The sequence below is a fragment of the Peromyscus maniculatus genome, chromosome 15, assembly GCF_049852395.1.
Source record: "Peromyscus maniculatus bairdii isolate BWxNUB_F1_BW_parent chromosome 15, HU_Pman_BW_mat_3.1, whole genome shotgun sequence".
NCBI classification, from domain to species: domain Eukaryota; kingdom Metazoa; phylum Chordata; class Mammalia; order Rodentia; family Cricetidae; genus Peromyscus; species Peromyscus maniculatus.
In genome coordinates this window covers 75,330,734-75,349,178 of record NC_134866.1, presented here as the reverse complement: position 1 = coordinate 75,349,178, position 18,445 = coordinate 75,330,734, and the positions used below count along the sequence as shown (strand labels likewise).

At 38.1% G+C, this 18,445-nt stretch overlaps 1 protein-coding gene across 2 annotated transcripts in view; it reads right to left on the bottom strand.

Annotated features, from left to right (window-relative positions):
* The window catches only part of Cert1 (ceramide transporter 1), a 111,651-nt gene extending 93,234 nt beyond the window's left edge, over positions 1-18,417 (bottom strand). For both annotated transcript variants that reach the window (XM_006985752.4, XM_006985753.4), the window contains exons 1-2: positions 18,127-18,417; positions 11,965-12,099 (exon numbers count right to left, since the gene is read on the bottom strand). In XM_006985752.4, coding sequence (XP_006985814.1) covers positions 11,965-12,099; positions 18,127-18,222 — 231 coding nt within the window. In that variant the 5' untranslated portion in view covers positions 18,223-18,417. The remainder of the gene's footprint in view (positions 1-11,964; positions 12,100-18,126) is intronic.
* Positions 18,418-18,445: the final 28 nt, after the last annotated feature.

Here is an 18,445-nt window from a genome sequence, read left to right as displayed (position 1 = left end):
ATCATTCAAAAATGATTTACTGACTTTCAGTTTTATGTATGAGTATTTTATGTGCCTGATGCCTACAGAAGTCAGAAGAGGGCCATCAGATGTGCTGGGACTGGAGTTACAGAAGGTGTGAGCCACCATGAGGGTCCTGGGATTTGAACTCAGGTACTCCAGGAGAGCAGTCAGTGCCACACTGTCTCTCCACCCCCTATTTAAAATGTACTACTATTTTTTTTATTTTTAAATTAGTTTACAAAGTAGTAGGTTTCTTTGTGGCATTTTCATAATACGTAGTTTTGGTTTCCTTCCCCTGAGACCCTGCCATTTATTACTGATTAAACCTTCCTGTACCCAGTATCCCCCTCCTACCCTCATGGCCCATGTGTTCCATTAGCCTTCCTCCCACATTTCCACTTCTCAGGGTTCCCTTTCTAGTTTTCTGTTATCTACAGACTTACTCCTACAGAAATAAAAGATGTAAAAACCTAAGATCTGCACATGAGAGATGCCATGTAATGTTCATCCTTCTAAGCCTGGGTTAATGTCATGTAGAATTTTCCAGTTCCATTCATGTTTCTGCAAATTTCAAACTTTATTTTCCTTTACAGTTGAATTAAGTTTCATTCTGTATATGTACCACATTTTCATTACCCAGTCCTTTGTTGATAGACACATAGGTTGATTTCATTTCCTTGCTATTACAAATAGAACAGCAATAAACATGGATAAATTAGTGTCTCTATAGGAAATGGAGTCCTTTGAAGTATTAACGAACCGGAAGTGGTAGAGCTGGGTCATTTCCAATATGGAAGTTCAATTTTTGGCTTTTTGAGAAACTTCAACACTAATTTCCATAGTGACCACAGCAGTTTTCCTTCCTACCAATGGTGAATAATGGCTCTCCTTTCCCTCCATCCTCACCTGCATGTTTCTTATGTTTTCTTGTGATAGCCATTGTGAAATGAGATAAAAATCTCAAAGTAGTTTTATTTATTTAGTTTCCCTGACAGATAAGGATGCTGAACACAAAATATTTATTAGATATCTGTTTGTCTTGAGAACACTGATTTTAGATTTTAGATCGTTAAGCCTTTTGAGGGGGGATTGGAATATCTTCCTCCTCCTCTTCAAGTTTTCTGTTCTAAAGTATTCTAGATATAAATACTGTTAGATGTACAACAGGCAAAGATTTTCTATCATTCTGTAGGTTGTCTCCTCCCTTGGTTAACTGCGTCATTTGCTGTGAGAGGAGCCTTTTTACTTCATGAGGTGTCATTCTTGATCACTGACTTTATTTCCTGAATGACTGCAGTCCTATTCCTTTATCTTCAAGTGGTTTACTTTCTCATCTACAAACTTTATGAGAGTTTCAGGTCTTATGTTAAGGTCTTTGGTCATATGTAGTTAATTTTTGTGCAGGGTTGAGAGATAAAGATCTAGTTTTACAGACAAACAGTTTTCACAGCATCACTTATTCAAGAGCTGTTTTTCCTCCAGTGAGCATTTTTGACATCTTTGTTAAACACCAGGTGGCTGTAGCTGTGTGAGTTTATGTCTGAATCTTTTTTATTCTGTTCCACTGAACTATGTTTTTTGTTTTATGTGTGTGTGTGCCAATATCATGTTGTGTTTTTGTGACTATAGCTCTGTAATGTAACATGGATCAGGTATGGTAATACAGCCAACCATTCTATTTTGTTGCTCAGGATTTCTTCTGCTTTCTGAGGTCTTTTGTGCTTCCAAATGAGTTTTCAGCTTGTTTTACTTCTTTTGCTTTTATATTTGTTCCTTCTCACCGAAGGTCATAAGGATTTTTACTTTCAAATCTAATCGCTTTACTAGCATGTGCCTCGGAATCCATTATGTTGAGTGGATTACTCTGCTGTCACTGTGATGTGAAATAATCAACTTAAACTTACAGTTACAGTCTCTGTTCCAGTTAGATTGTTCTCTGAGGTATGAGAAGAGACACCTTCAACATTCAAGATATAGATGGTGCTAGGTTAATTTCCCCAAGTTCTCTAGCAAGTCTTTTCAACCTAAGTCTTTCCTCCCCATTCCTTCAAAGTTTTCCTAGATTATAACTTTTTTCCCTCCAAAGTGTCTACTAACAGGAGTATTATTCCTTCTTTATCTATCTTCCATTCTTACAAATAACTTTATTATCCTTGGCTACTTCCAGTTCTTGAAAGTCCTTGCTAATTTCCATATCCTCAGTGAGTATGATTAATTCTACTGGAAATACAGACTACTAGTTTTCTTTTGTTTCATGGTTATTTCAGTCAGAGGTGTGAGAAATTTCCTTCACTTAATTTTTAAATTCCTTCCCAATATTATGCACTAGTCCTTTATAATTTTATTTATTTTTGTAGTCTTATAGGTCCTATCCAAAGGATTCAGTATCTTTGGGGGAGGGGAGTTCTAGAAAAGTTTATATTTAGAAAACTCACTTTAAATCACATTTACTGCCTCAACAAAAATCATTATCTTTATATTGTTTTCTGTCCCTTAAAATGGTTTATAGTTTGAAAACTTTCCTTTAATTATACTCTGATCTACCTGGTGACTGTGTTGGGGGATATATTTAGATTATGAATGAATGCATTCAGTTTTTCTGGTAAAACTTTCAACTCTCCCTTTACTAATGTTCTTTCTATTTCAGAGACACAACATGTTTAATTTTGTTCGCAAGGCCTTGCAGCAGAAGCCTGTAGGAGTCTGTTACTATATTAAAATGTAATTATATTGTAGTCTGGCATTATCTGTAATGTTGAAGGTGGTATTTTACATAGAAATTTTATAGATGTTGAGTTATTTTCTTTTTTAAGGAGATAACTTTTGAAAAGCTGGTAACCATTATTTTTAGCTATCCAGAGACTCATACAAAAAATTTAAGAACTAAAATTTTTTACTTAATATAGTCTCTCACCTTCATTTTCCTGTCCATAGAAATAATCATTTTACCTTTTACTTAGTTAATTTGTAAAACATCTAGCACACTGTTAAGCACACAATAATCATTTGGTTCTTGTTTTTTAAAAATCTTATACTAAACAAACACACACAAAGTGAGCAGAACACCTATTGTGGTTCAACAAAAAAAGTTATGGCTTAGGAGAGGACTGGAAAGGTGAAAGGCGTTCCAGATAATGAGAAACTGAATGAACAAAGTCAGCAAAGAACGTCAAAATGCCAGTTAGAAAAGCAGCCAGGCTGATAGAGGGGATGTTCTGTTCGTCTACTCTGAACAATCATTGTAATTAACATTTTCCTTTAGTCTGAACATTTTACACCTATTGTTCATTCAGACTGCTGAAGCCAATGGCACAGCTAGCAGCTTTTTGTGTAGAGTAGGTGGAGAGGCAGAGAGGGATGTGTGCTGAAAATCCTGCTGTGCAGACTTCCCAGAACCCAAGTAAAGCCAAGTGTGCAGGCATCTATCTGTCAGTGGAAATAGGTGGATCCCTGAAGTTCACTGGCGAGGTAGCCAAACTTTTGGGCTTCTGGTTCAGTGAGAGAGTCTGTCTCCAGGTGTGCTGTCTAGTTTTATGACAGCTTGACAACAGCTAGCGTCATCAGAGAAAAGGGAACCTCAATGGAGAATCTTTCCATAAGATTGGGCTGTAGACAAGCATTCAGGGTATTTTCTTAGTGATTGATGGGGATGGCCCAGCCATTGTGGGTGGTGCCACCCCTGGGCTGCTGGTCCTGGGTTCTATAAGAAAGTAAGAGCAAGCTAATAAGCAGCACTCCTCCATGGCCTCCTCTTGCTTCCAGATTCCTGCCCTGTTTGAGTTCCTGTTCTGACTTCCTTCTGTGATAACCTATGATGAGGAAGCATAAGCCTAATAAACTCTTTCCTCTCCAAATTGCTCTGGTCATGGTGTTTCATCACAGTAATGGTAACCCTAAGACACCAGACAGTAAGGTGCAGAGGATAATACACTTCCTGCTGTGGCCGTAGCATGTGCTCACACAGGCACCTGCACATCTATGTGCGTAACACACACACACACACACACACACACACACACACACACACACAATTAACCAAAACCAACTAGAAAAAATAAGAAATGGTAAATCAAAGAAAGTTAAGAATTGATAGAAACATCAAACATTAATATATATTAATATATAAATATGTAAACATATATTTATATTGTATATAAATATATATTAAATATATATATACTTATTTTTTAGGTTATTAAACAGAACAATTTGATGGAGGGAACTCTTACAGGAAATTCATGGGAATCTATTTAATCATGGTGTGAAGGATCATATCCTGGCTCTAATATGTCACCTGAATGTGTCTCCCTTTGATAAGCCAGCTTCTATCATGTTTTAAAAATGAAGGCTTTGCTTCTAATACAAGTCTTTCACAAAAGCAAGAAATTTGACAATCTATTATGTGTAATAACTATATAAAATACTTAAACATAATACTTTTTCATATTTCATTTATTCATTTTTTACAACCTGACCACTGTTCCTCCTCCTCCCTCTCCTTCCAGTCTCCCATCTCCCCTCTGCCCCCATAATACTTCTTTTCAACACAATCACTCCACACTTGGACCTGTCTTCCACTTTCATCAGTTTAAGGATCCACGGGCTAAGCTGATCGGCTGGCAGGAGAGTCCATGCCTACTGTGTACAGAGCTGAGTTTGCCCCTCAGTTCCACATAAAGCAGGGGTAGTGGCACATGCCTCTAGTTACAGAACAGTGGGAGGAAGTGTGGAAGAAGAACTGGGAAGTGCATCCGATCCAGATACACTGTTCTACTTCTTTGTTTCCCCCAGAAACTGAAGGCCTGTGCTTGCTAGAGAAGTGCTCTACCAGCCAGCTAAATCCCCAGTCCTAGTACATTGTATGCATGTTTGAAACTGTTAAATAAAAATTATTTTAAAAACATTTTTAAGGAGGGGAGAGAGAAGAGGAAACTAAAACTTGGGGAAATTCACTAACCAGCTCAAAAGCAGAATTTGGCCATCTGAGACTCAGGTTTGATTTTGGAGCTTATGCTATTTCATGTTCTTTATGAATTAACATAAAAATAAAACATGTATGACTTTCAGGAAAACCAAGAAAACAAGACACATGTTAACTAATGCAAAAGGCAAATGATGTTGATTGATCAGACCTTTTGTCTTCAGATGACCTCAACACTAAAATACTTTTAACAGAAGGCATTAGGAGTAAATGTGGTGACTTCTGCTATCCCTCTAGTTCCCAGCACTGGCTGGTAGCCTAGTGCAGCTCTCAGCCCTCATCAGAGCAACTTCTTTTGTAGTGAACAACTGTCAATACAGAGATTCACAACTGGCTAGAATGCAGGGATATAGGTGATGGTGGAGTACTCAGTTCTAAGTGCAACATCTAGATCATACCCCTCCTCTGAAGGCTCAGGGGACGGCATGGAAGACCAGAGGTTGGGAGAACTGCTGTGAACAGTATCTTCCGAACATGACAGGGCCATCACATTCATGAACAAATGGCAACTATGGCTGCCTGCACAAGACTTGCTCAAGACCAAGCCAATCAAAGCTAAATGACAGATGGGAGAGGGGCTGGTAAGACCCACCTCTAGCTGAAGAGCTATTGGCAAGGGGAGTCAGTTGTTGTTTTTTCCAGAAGTCTGATCCATGGTAGGCTGCCCATGCTTCAGTGGATGACCCTACACTCATGTGCATATGGGTAGCACCAACTGGATTCAATGGGTTATTTTTAAAAAGGAGGACATGAAGCTGGGAGAAGGATATGTTTGAGGAGGTCTAAGGAGTTAGTGAGTGGAAGTGGATATGAACAAATTACATTGCATACATGCATGAAATTCTCAAACAATATATTTTAAAAAGTAAAGCTGAAAATTTGAAGAGCTGCTTTATAAATATTTAAGTCATGTCCCTGTACGTCCTGACAAAATAAAATGTACCATACAGCCAATTTTCCTATGCTTATGGCAGCATGTGACAAAGTAACATCAAATGGGAAGCAGAAGACTGGGGCTCTCCTTAACTGACACTGTGTTATAGGTTGTATGATGTCCCCTCAAATTCTTACATTTACATCCTGTTACTGAGAACTTCAAAATGTGACCTTATTCAGAAATATAATTAGTTAGAATGAGGTCACACTGAAGTAGAATAGGTCCCTATTCCTATAAAATGTGTCCTTTATAGGAGGAAAATTTGGACACACAAACACAGAAGGAGAATGTCTTACGAACACAAAAACATCTAAAAGCCAAGAAGTGCCAATGATTGCTGGCAAACAATCAAAGAAGCATGGAACAGATTTCCCCCATAACAGAAAGAATGAACACTCAAAAAGATTTGATTACCCATTCAACACAGAGAAGTTGAGCTGGTGCCTACCTACAGCCTTCACCCCTAATGACCCGTGTTTAAGGTACTAGAAGGTACTTGACACGCTCCCAGAGGAGAAAGGTAAACACCTCCCCAGCTACTGATTTATAAGGTGACCTGCCTGCAGGACATGCTGGTGCAACAGTGGCACAAAAGTTGTGGGAGTCACCAACAACTATCTAATTGGATTTAAAGCCCACTCCATGAGATGGGCCATGGGTGTAAGAAACAACAACAACAACAACAACACAACCAAATACTACTGTTCTGCCAAAGCAGCACAGCAATAAAATGACTCCTAAAAACATTCTGCTGTATTCATAGATCAGTGTCTCACTCAACTAGCATCAGAAACTTCCTCCTTCAGTAGATAAGAACAAATATGGAGACCCATGACTGGACAACGTGCAGAGAGTGAGAGACCTTGGAACACTTAATTCTAAATGGGATGTCTCCATCAAATCCATCCCTTTTAGGGCTCAGGTAACTCAGCTGAAGAGGAGAAAAAATTGTAAGAGCCACAGAGGATGGAGAACACCAAGGAAACAGTGTCTTCCAGACACAACAGGACTGATGCACACATAATCTCCCAGAGACTGTGGCAGCTCGCCTGGGGCCTGCACAAGTCTACATGTGGGTACCAGCACTGAGAAGGAACACAAGTTCCCTTCCTAAACCCAGAAACTATCTCTAATTGATTACCTTTCCCAAATGAAAAATTAGCTTTCTCCAATGAGTCTCGCTGGGCATAAAAACCACAGCTAAGGTCAGGTACCATGTCCAGCAGCAGATGGCCAACACAAAACAAAACCAGGGATGTTTTTGGAGGGTTTCTATCTCATAAAGATTTGTACAGGCATATCTTTACCTTACAGGTCTTTTGCTTATATATTATGGTTCCTGATTTTGGGATTTCTGGATATGTCTCTGTGTTTTTTATCCTTTTTATTTGGATCTGGGAAAAGTTAGGGGAAGGGAAACTGTAATCAGAATACATTGTGTAGAAAATAATCTATTTTCAAACAAAAACAAAACAAAAAAGGAAAAAGGAAAAACTGAGCCCACACTACTCTAAATGTAGCATTTCTAAATTTATTTTCATGGTTCTCAATTTTCAGTGTTTTCTTCCCTTGTTTATCTTCTTTTACATCTTCATTAGCCTCTTCAATTTTCAAATTAAAAAAACTTTCAACTTTATTACTTTGTGTGTAGGCATACATGTCATGGCATACAGTGTGGGGGTCAGAGGACAACTGGGTGAAGTTGGCTTTTCTACTTTCTCATTGACTTAGGTTCCAGGGAGCAAACTCAGGTCATTAGGCTTTTGAAGACAACACCTTTACTCCTTTACCAGCTGAGCCATTTTGTTAGCCCTGACTTCTTTAATTCTGCCCAAATCTTTCAACTTCTCCTCTTATGATTCCTACTGAACTGGGAGCTATTTTGCTTTAATGTTATTTTCATTTCCAGCAGCAAATATTTTCACTATCTTTCAGGTTTCTTTCTGAAAAATCTTAAAACATGAAATTGGTGAATAAGTATTCTTATAACTAATATCTGATGAAAAATAGGAGTCCTATTCACTTGGTAATTTAAAGTTCCAAAGGTTATTTAGTACACAAGTTAAACGTCCAAAATGAGAGACCAAAAATTACAGCGACATCAGTTCTGAAGATAATGGCTTCATCATGGCAAAAATCTCTATATTTCATACAACATCTTCTAATTTCAGTAAATACAAACAAAAACTCCTAAACAAATGAATAGCTCCCCACATCTTTCTTCTCCACAAACATTATCAGTAGTTTAAGGAATTGATTCGTGAAATATTATCAAAGTAATTTTAAATATGATAAAAAAGAAAGCTTATACATGGCAAATGTACATAAGATAGTAAAGAAAAATTTGAAAGTCATTTTATAATATATACTAAAACTGGCAATTTCAAGAAGGGTATGAAATAATGGTATTAAAATGCATGGTTGGTTAACTGAGAAAATAATAAGCTACACTGTATCACAAATCCTAATTGGTCTTAAATAAAAACCCAGAGCCATTTTTTTTCCCCTCTTGGTGTGTTTGTTTTGTTTCTGAGACAGGATCTCACTCTGTAGTCTAGGCTAGCCTGGAACTCCTCATTAGCCCAGACAAGCCTCAAACTCAGTGACATTTCTCCCTTGGTCAAGTCTCCCCATCACAACAGCCAGTAGTGCTCTTGCATTAAGAGAAAACAAGGACATAACAGTAAGTTTAATAAGGTATCTGTGTAAATAAAATGAAGACCATAAAAAATGCTTGTGTAAGCATACAAAGTCTCAGGAAAATATACCTTTCCATGTTTCTTGAATGCAGGAGTAAGAAAAGATAAGCATTTACTTGGTAACTTTTTAAATAGCATGAGTATTTTTAATCATGTTCTGTTTTGTTTTGTTTTTAAGAATTTCAAATAAGAAAGTTTAAACGCTTCATAAGCTTCTAAGTTTGTTTGTGCATGTGTGTTGTGTGTTTATTTAAAATAGGATCTTGTTTTGTGGTCATGCAGCATGGAGTTAAGGATATTCCTTGCATCAACCCCCAGCGCATGGATTACAGGTCAGTACCACCATGTCTAGCAAACATTTGCTTGACTGCAACAAACAGGACAAGTTTTTATTAAGGCCGAGTCTTAAACAGTAATTATTAAGTTTTAGTAACTGAGAAATTCAACTGTCCCTATGTATTCTATACACAGAAAGTTCCTTTTCAAAAAGTGAAGGTACTGGTTTGTTTGCTTTTTTTATCTACATATTCCTAATCTGTCCACCTTAGAAGCAAAACACTGTTTCTTTAAATTATTTCAGCCAGGTATCACAAAGCCAAAGAACAAGATTTTTATATTGATTACTCATTAAAATTAGAATTGTAGTGGATTAGGGTAATAATGGATTAGGCTCCACAACAAAGGTAATAAGTTCACACACTAGATCTACCAACAAATAATATTGTAAAATCATTACAGTAAAAGCACAATTCTTATGTATGCCTAGTGTGGTTTGTGGTCCTAGCCATTCAGAAGGCTGAAGCAGGAGGATTCCAAGTTGAAAGCCTACCTGGGTATCTTAAAGACACCCTGTTACTAAATAAAAATGTAAGAGGTCTGGGAAAACAGCTCAATGGTAGAATACTTGAAGTTCTGGGTTCAATCCTCAATATCACACATACACACAAATCAATTTCATAACAGCACCATGTCAACAAATTCACTGTTCGTATTTACTCTGTTTTCAGAGAGGAAGCGATAGAGGCAACAGCCCATATTAAAGCTAAAAATAACAATGGACACTTAACTAACAAAGAACATTAATTAATTTTTTTTAAATTAAAGTATCTACTTGTAAATTTCATGCTGAAATGTTCACTGTATTCATTTCTATTTTGTAATTTCCCTGAAATACATAATAAAAGACCATGAAGCTTAAAGCAAGGAAAGAACTGGAAGTTGAAAACAATCTCAAAAATAAATGCATTTCTTCCTATATTTGTTCACTACATCAGAAGACCAGCTTTACTAATTTCTATCTTTTTCACTATTGCTTAGTCCACTGAATATAGCCACATCTAAATCTCTTGTTCCAGAGTATCCAAACTACTTTACTTTTCTACCAACTCCTTTGATTATGTACATATTCAAAGTTTTGCATACAAATACAACTGTAACAAAAATATCTGCCATGAAATGTTTTTTCTCCCAGCAGATACAATAAATGCGTTTATTAAAATTTCTTTATCCAAATGCAGAGCTAGTAGAGTCTATAGTTCAAAACAGGATAACTACATTTAAATCCACTATGGGAATACTACTACTTAGGAAACAATACAGATATTTTTAATAGTCAATAATACTGCAATTAGTTTGTAAAAGGAGACCAGAAAAGAACTATAGAAAGATTCTTTAATATTATAAAGAACACTTCCACTTCCATTCATTGTTCTGGCCACACAAATATTGACAAAAAGGACAGGTACAATGTCAAAAACTTATTTACCACATAACCATCAAAATAAATACTGAATCTTTAATTTCAAAATATTTCTTTAAAATTGTCTCTAGTTGGCAGTAGTAGTTTGAGACTAATATTTCCAAACAATTCCTGTTTTACTAATTTGATGTTCAATTAAGATTTTGTTTTCTATCATGAATACAAAGGAGGGTAATGTACAGAACATAAAAAGATGAAAAAAATACTGCAAGATTTTTCTTTAATGCAAACATAAATAATATGTAAGTCAAATGTAGAGAGTCAATATGTAAGTCAAATGTAGAGAGTAACAGTAATTCCAAAAATATCTTTTACGTTTTTTTTTTTTTTGTTTTGTTTTGTTTTGTTTTTCGAGACAGGGTTTCTCTGCGTAGCTTTGCGCCTTTCCTGGAGCTCACTTGGTAGCTCAGGCTGGCCTCGAACTCACAGAGATCCGCCTGGCTCTGCCTCCCAAGTGCTGGGATTAAAGGCGTGCGCCACCACCGCCCGGCTGCTTTTACTTTTATAAGTAATTTTATCATAAAAATTTGACTTTCAAGTGGATCAATAAAATCTGAATTATTTTTGTCTTAGCATATCTATTTTTATATTTTAAGCTATTGACTCCCTTAGCTAATCTCCATTTAACTATCCTGCCTTAGCTAATTTTTTTTTTTTTGCTTTTGATTAAATGTCTATGGCATGCTGACCACACTCAACCAATAAGCCTTTTTAAGGTGTTAGAATAACACACTTTGATTCCAATAATTGAGTTAGATGTTTAAAAAGTCAATTGTTGGTTTCCAAACCTATCTGTGCCTATTTACTTATTATTTATATTAACATTATTTAAGTCATGGACTACATACAGTAGGAAAAGTTGTTTCTATGCAAACTAAGAACGACTAGACAGAAGTGAAGTCCTGTTTTAAAATTACATGAAGGTGACATAACATATTCTAGAAAATCTGAAAATTCTGAAAGCACTTAGTGTTTTTCAAAAGTATTTTCAAAGGTGTTTATTCCAGCCAGGAGTGATGGTGCATGCCTTTAGTTCCAGCACTCAGGAGGCAGAGGCAGGCAGATCTCTGTGAGTTCGAGATCAGCCTGCTCTACAGAGTGAGTTCCAGAACAGCCAGGGCTACAGAGAGAAACCCTGTCTTGAAAGACCAAAAGGGGGGGGGGGGGAGTATTTATTTCACTTTAGGGCAATTGAACTACAGACCATGCATATTATGTAAAAAGTTAACACAGAACTCTCAACTCCATAAAAAAATGGTATAAAATCTGTATGAAAAAGTTGGCAAATGAATGTTTGTTTTGTTAAATAATATAAATAAGGTTATTTTCCCAATTTAACTTTTTAAATATCCTACGACATTTCCCAATCTTACCAGTTATGAAGTAACCTGCTACCTTTTCTTTCCTGAAACACTTTGATTGGTTTGAAAAGCCACCTGAATAAAAAACCTTCAGGGTTATATTATGCAGCTGTATGTTGCTGGGCATAGGGCAAGGATTCCACAGCTCTACAATGAGACTAAGAACAGTTCTGATACACAGTCAATGCCCGTTGAATACCTACTGAGCAGGGAAAGGTACTTACTGTGATCACAGCCTTGCTAAGACATATGGATCCCCTGCAGCCATATTCTGTCTCATCTTCAGATTTGTAGTAACTCAAAGTATTATTCTTCAAAACTACCCAACGATCCTGCCACCCATGAATATAGTTTGTCCACTAGGGATGAGAAGAGAAAGGAGGGGAAAAAATTAAGTCAGTATTTTAGAAATTGAGAGATTCCAAAATTTTAACACAAAACTTTGAAAAGCTGTAACAATTACAATAAACAGTAAAAAGATTAAGTGGTAAAAATTGACATGTTTCTAGTATATTACCTTTGGTAATTTTATTTTAATAGCTAGGAAATAAAAAATATAATATTTTCTTCTACATTTGTAAACTTCTGCCACTATCTTTGTATACTTTCTTTCAGCTTCCCTTCTTCATCATCTTTATGGCATTTAAATTGTCCTGATCCCTATATAAAGTAACATGCTTAACAAATAAGTTACATGGTCTCTCTCCTATACCAAATACTGTATAGTCTTCTGAAGAAGTATAAAGCCAATCACCACCAAAATGCTACTCATGTATGTTAGTCCCATATGAAAATAGTCCCGTATGATGGTCATAATTACATCAAAGAAAATAATCTACATCATTAATCTTTATTAAGTTCACAGTAGTTTTAACTTTTCCCCTATAGAACTGATGACTGCATATTTAAAATGATTAATTCACTTACAAGTTTCCCTTAAGTTATATTTTTCTAACCCAGAAGAACTAATACAAATATAAAGTTGGATTACCCATCATGATATCTATGTTGCTAAGGTACTGATATACAGAGTAAATATTACAATCAAGAAAATGGCAAAGGTAAGTAATCTAATTTGATGGGAATACTTGATTTTTCATGTTTTTATTTATGTCTGGTGTTTTAACACATACAATTCTAAAAACAAATTTAAACTGTATTGTTAAACAATGCATTAGCTCAGGCTGTTTACCTACTGAGAAATCTTTTCTGTTTCTATGTCCTAATTAAGCACATTTGAGATTGGTTCCGCTTTTAAGTCTAATCTTCATTACTATAAGCCATCTCTGGGAGCTCACCCACGCTGACAATTTAACTCAACTCTTTTCTAAGGGATCTCTGGGCACTATTTCCTTATTTCTAACAGCTTGTGACTCAACCAGCACTTAGATACCCACTTGAAACAAACGATAGTTCCAAACAAAACTGAAATCACCTCCCCTATAAGGTATATTTCTTCCCTATGTTCCTGTTTCCTTGGTTGTATTACTACTTCTGCAGTCATGGAGACTAAAGTTGGCTTACCACCAGATACACGAACAGAATACAGGACTAAACAGACCCAACTTTGCTACCTGTGCTGGGGGAACTTAGACTGGTTACTTAACTTTTGTTTCTCTGTATGTTGTTTGAATGGCTGAATTAAATAGTGAAAATGACTAGCACAGCTATACAGGACACTCAATATCTGACTGATCCTTTTCTAATAGTTTATCACCAAATCTTACTAATCTTTCCTTGATATCAACCTTTAAATTTGACCTCTCTTTCCAGTTTCCAATAATTCCAATCAAATGATCAGCTTCCTATATTCTTGAGAAGTCTTACCCCTCTTAACCTACTTTTAAGAATAATCTTATTAAGTATACTTGTTAATTTATGCAGTATATTAATGAGACTTTAGCCATGAAACTTACATAGACAATTCCCTATTCTCTATCACATTAAAAGGGCAAACCTCCCAGCTAATCCTAACTTGGTGCCCATTATCATCCTTCATTAGCTAGTAATTGTGGCTATGTTGCCTTCTATGTATTTCTTTGCCAATCAAGTCTCTCTCTTTTAAGAGTTAAGATTACGCCAGGCAGTGGTGGCACACGCCTTTAATCCCAGCACTCAGGAGGCAGAGGGAGGGGGATCTTCGAGGCAGAGTTCGAGGCCAGCCTGGGTCTACAGAGTGAGTTCCAGGAAAGGCGCAAAGCTACACAGAGAAACATTGTCCTCGAAAAAACCAAAAGAGTTAAGATTACATAAGAAAAGATTAGAACAGTACCTGGCTTGTCCTATTAACTTTATTTGAGGCATAATTAAGTATAGATAAGGAAGCTTAACCATCAACATCTCTCTCTAGATCCCTCCTAAAGTGAAAAGAGGAACTCTAATGACTGTATTTACAATTTGTATTATTTTCTTATAGTGGAACCAACAAATGGCATAGGCTTCAGGACTCAATAAATGTTTTATTTGCTCTTATTACACCAAGAAAACAGGGTTTTGCCTTTTCTCTGCCACTATATTTGTTTCCACTCAGCTATTTAATGCAGGCAATGTTGCATGCTAGATATTAAAGGAAAATCAAAGATTCCTTCATATTGCTAAGTTTGGCAATCACAAATTCAACAACAACAAAAAATAAGAGTCAGAACTAAGTTCCGTACAGAATGATATAGGGATTCAATGGAAAGAGGCATTGAACATTTATGTAATCAAAGGCTTTATGGAAAGGACAGCATTTGAGATGGACTTAAAGAGCCAAGTATGCTAGGTCATGCCTATAATCCCATCATTTCAAGGCTCTCGGAAGTGGGTCAAGAGTTAGAGGCCAGTCTGGCCTATACAGCAAAGCTCTATCTCAAAAGAAAGAACTGGAAGTGGTGGCCTACACCTTAAAGCCCAGCATTCAGGAGAGGCAGTGGAATCTCTGTGAATTTGAGGCTAGCTTGGTCTAAATAGCAAGTTCTAAGCCAGCCAAAGCTACATAGTAAGACCTTGTCTCAAGCAAGAAAACAAGCAGCCAGCATGTGCATAGTGATGGAGACCCAGAAAAAGTTGGCTAAGATTTCATTTATCCAGGCTTAGTTGCTTCTAAGTGTCAAGGTATGAACCTTTCTCAACATGTTCCATCCCATTTGTCATAACTACATGGAATTACTACTTAACTAGGATTTTTGGAACAGACATGATTAAGAAATATGTTTCATAGGTATTTCTGATTTCCATTTAAAAGGGAAAAAACTTTTGGACTAGTATATTTTTTAATCAAATTTTTATCCTCTCAATTCCAGACCCATCCCATTTTATGAAACAAGAAAGAAAACGGGATTACAATTTGGACTTATCTATATAACTCAACAGGAGGAAAAGAACAGATGTGGAAAACTAGCTCATGTTTAAATTATCAGGTAATTACAACGGGTTCAAATTACAAAAGACACGTACTTTAAGCTTAAAAACATGCACCAACTACAGTGTGAGTGTATGTATTCAGTATAAAGTTCCTTTGATGAGGCTGCAGTTATAGGACAGTAGAACACTTGCCTAGCATGCACGATGCCACTAGGTTTGCTCTCTAGCAATGTCCAAAACTAAATAAAACACCTTCTAGAAACAGAAGCTAGCCAGATGGCTCAGGCTGTGAGGTACTTGTTAAGCATACATGAAGACCTGTGTTTGATCCCTAGCACCCACATAAGAATGCCAGGCACAGTAGTGACATATGCCTATAACCCCAGGGCTGGGGAGGTGGAGACAGGAGGATCTTTTGTGCTAGTTAAATTACAATCTCTAGGTTTACTTTCAGAGCCCGCCTCAAAAAACAAGGTGGAGAAGGATTGAGGAAGACACTTGACTTTAGATCTCTGGCCTCCAGGCAGGTGTACACATGCATACACACAAACACATACAAAGATAAAAGTTCCCGCCGGGCGGTGGTGCATGCCTTTAATCCCAGCACTGGGAGGCAGAGGCAGGCAGATCTCTGTGAGTTCGAGGCCAGCCTGGTCTACAGAGTGAGTTCCAGGAAAAGTACAAAGCTATAAAGAGAAACCCTGTCTGGAAAACACTCACATACACACACACAAAGTTTCCATAAAACATTATATATATATATATATATATATATATATATATATATATATATATATATATATAGTTGTTTGTTTGTTTTCAAGACAGGGTCTCATTATGTAGCTCTGTCTGTCTAGAACTCATGGTATAGACCAGGCTGGCCTGGAATTCACAGCTATCCACTTGCCTCTGACTCCCAAGTGCTAGGATTAAAGGTGTGCACCACTACACTGGACTATATAACCATAAATTCTTAAATTTCAGGAAAATTCTCTTTACAGCTGTTAAAAGTTTTATTCACATTGATTGTATACACACAGAACTGTCAAAATTAAAACAATTCCCCTTTCATGAACATGATCAATATATTCCTACACATTTAAATGCCAAAGAGAGTCCTCCTTAAAAAACTGATTTTGGGAGACAGGGCCTTACTACAAAGGTTAAATTAGTTGGCCTGGAACTTGCACTTCTCCTGCTTCAGCCTCCTGGGTGCTAGGATTATACGAATGTACAATTCTGCCTGCCACCCATGTTCAGGTTCACATTATACTTCATACACTACCCTGTATACAATAGGTCACAGAATATACGGCTTTTTTTTTCCTCATCAGTCATTCTAATCTCTCACTCTGCAAAAAGTGATGATCAAGAAGTCAAAAGTAAGATGGGAGGTGGCGGTAATGCAACCCTTTAATCCCAGCATTAAGGAGCCAAAGGATTGTGGATCTCTGTGAGTTCAAGGCCAGTCTGGTCTACAGAGTTCCAGGACAGCCAGAGCTACACAGAGAAACCCTGTCTCAAACAAACAAACATAAAAGTATAGCTTGTTTCATAAAACACTTGAACATACTTTTATGGCAGTTGCTTCTCATCTAATGAGAAGTAATGAAACTATCAGAATCAGGAGAGACAACCCATTTCATAACCACTTGGAAATGGAAACTTATATGTGTTCAATACAGATTCTTAAATGATAAAGATACTTTATATCTAAATAAATACTGGAGAGCTTCACTTTACTGAAAGCATTACATTAAAATTTCAAGAATGATCACAGCATCAAACATAACATAATTTTCAACTCTGTAAATAAACTTAACACTTGGAAGCCTTGCATCTGACATACTTAAGTCTGTCCCAGGCTTTCTCTCTACAGCTAAAGACACTGTAATAGTCTAATCTCAGACAATTCCAGAAATGATGTTCAAGAACACTAGAAGCAGAGTGATTTCTTAATGGCCAATAGCACATGACTTGGTATCTTATGACCGGCTTGTTAAGGGACCAGCCCCAACTCTGGAAGCACTGCTAGCTCTAAGCATTTCTTAAAGTTTAACAGGAAAGGGCAGGGAAGTCAAAAAGGCTGAGTCTTCCCACAACAAAAGTGTAAAATATAACACATCCGTAAACTATTAACAAGATCACTCATTTCCAGCCCTATAAATGCTATCTAGGCTAAAAAATAAAAAAAATAAAAAATATTGAAAAGAAGCTTTTAAAAGCTTTGAAAAGGGGAAAAAACAGAAACGTCTTTCCTCAATACACACTGTATTACTAAATAATGCTCCTTTCCCTGAACTCTATAAGGGTCAGTCTTCACTCTGACACGTTCCAACTTGCTACTAATATTTATTATCCAAGCCTGACGATTCAATAGCTCTTTTCTGAACTTGGGTAAGAAGGGGTAAAGTACAAGAGTGCTGCACACACTTTCTACATTCAAGAATCACTCACACTTCAAAGTTTACTATCTCAGATTTCAAGGCCAAACCCAGTCAACTGGCTTGCCTATACCCGATAGAGCTGAACCCCACCCCACCCCGCCCCGCCCCAACCTATTCTGGTGGGGACCTCCAAAACAATATTGTTTGAGAGGTCCATTTAGCGGCCCTCGAGTCCAGTACTTCAGACAGACACCACGGTTGCCCAACCCAGATTCCTACACCCCAGACAGCTGCCGCCTTGGGTTCCAAGTTACCAGATGCACCTTGCCTTCCAAACTGGATCGCGGATTAAATACACGCTTTCCAAGGTCCTCGGCCAAAGCTGACAAGCTGGGGACTGGGGGTGGCGACGTGGGGGGGAGGCCAGTCCTAAACACCTCCTATCCCACCCTTGGCCAGGCACTCGTTCCAGGCGGACCTTTCGGGGCCCCGCACCCCAAGCACATTCCGTAGCCCCCGCCCCGGGACAGTGGGTGCCTCCAGTCCAGCCCCACCCCAGGTCCCGAGCGAGCGGCTCCCCTCGCCTGGCGGGCAGGTGAGTCGTCCTGGCAGCGGGTGCCCCTCGGCCCCCCCCACCCCCCGCGGGCTGCTCACCTTGCTGAGGACCCCGCAGCGCTCTACAGGCGGCCCGGACTCCGTCTCCGGATCCTCCTCCGAGCCCGACGAGTTCCAGCTCTGGTTATCCGACATGGAGGCGCGACAGGCGAGCAGGAGACCGGCCCCCGCTCCGCGAGCTGCGCCAGTGCAGGCGCCCAGTCCCTGGGGTGAAGGGTCGGGGGATGGCACGGCCAGGAGTGCCCGCTCCGGGACGAGCGGGAACAGGAAGAGGGACGAAGCGCGCCCGCCGCGCCGCCGCCGCTGCCGCGCCTGACACCGAGCGGACCGGGGAAGGAGGACGAGCGGCGAAGAAAGC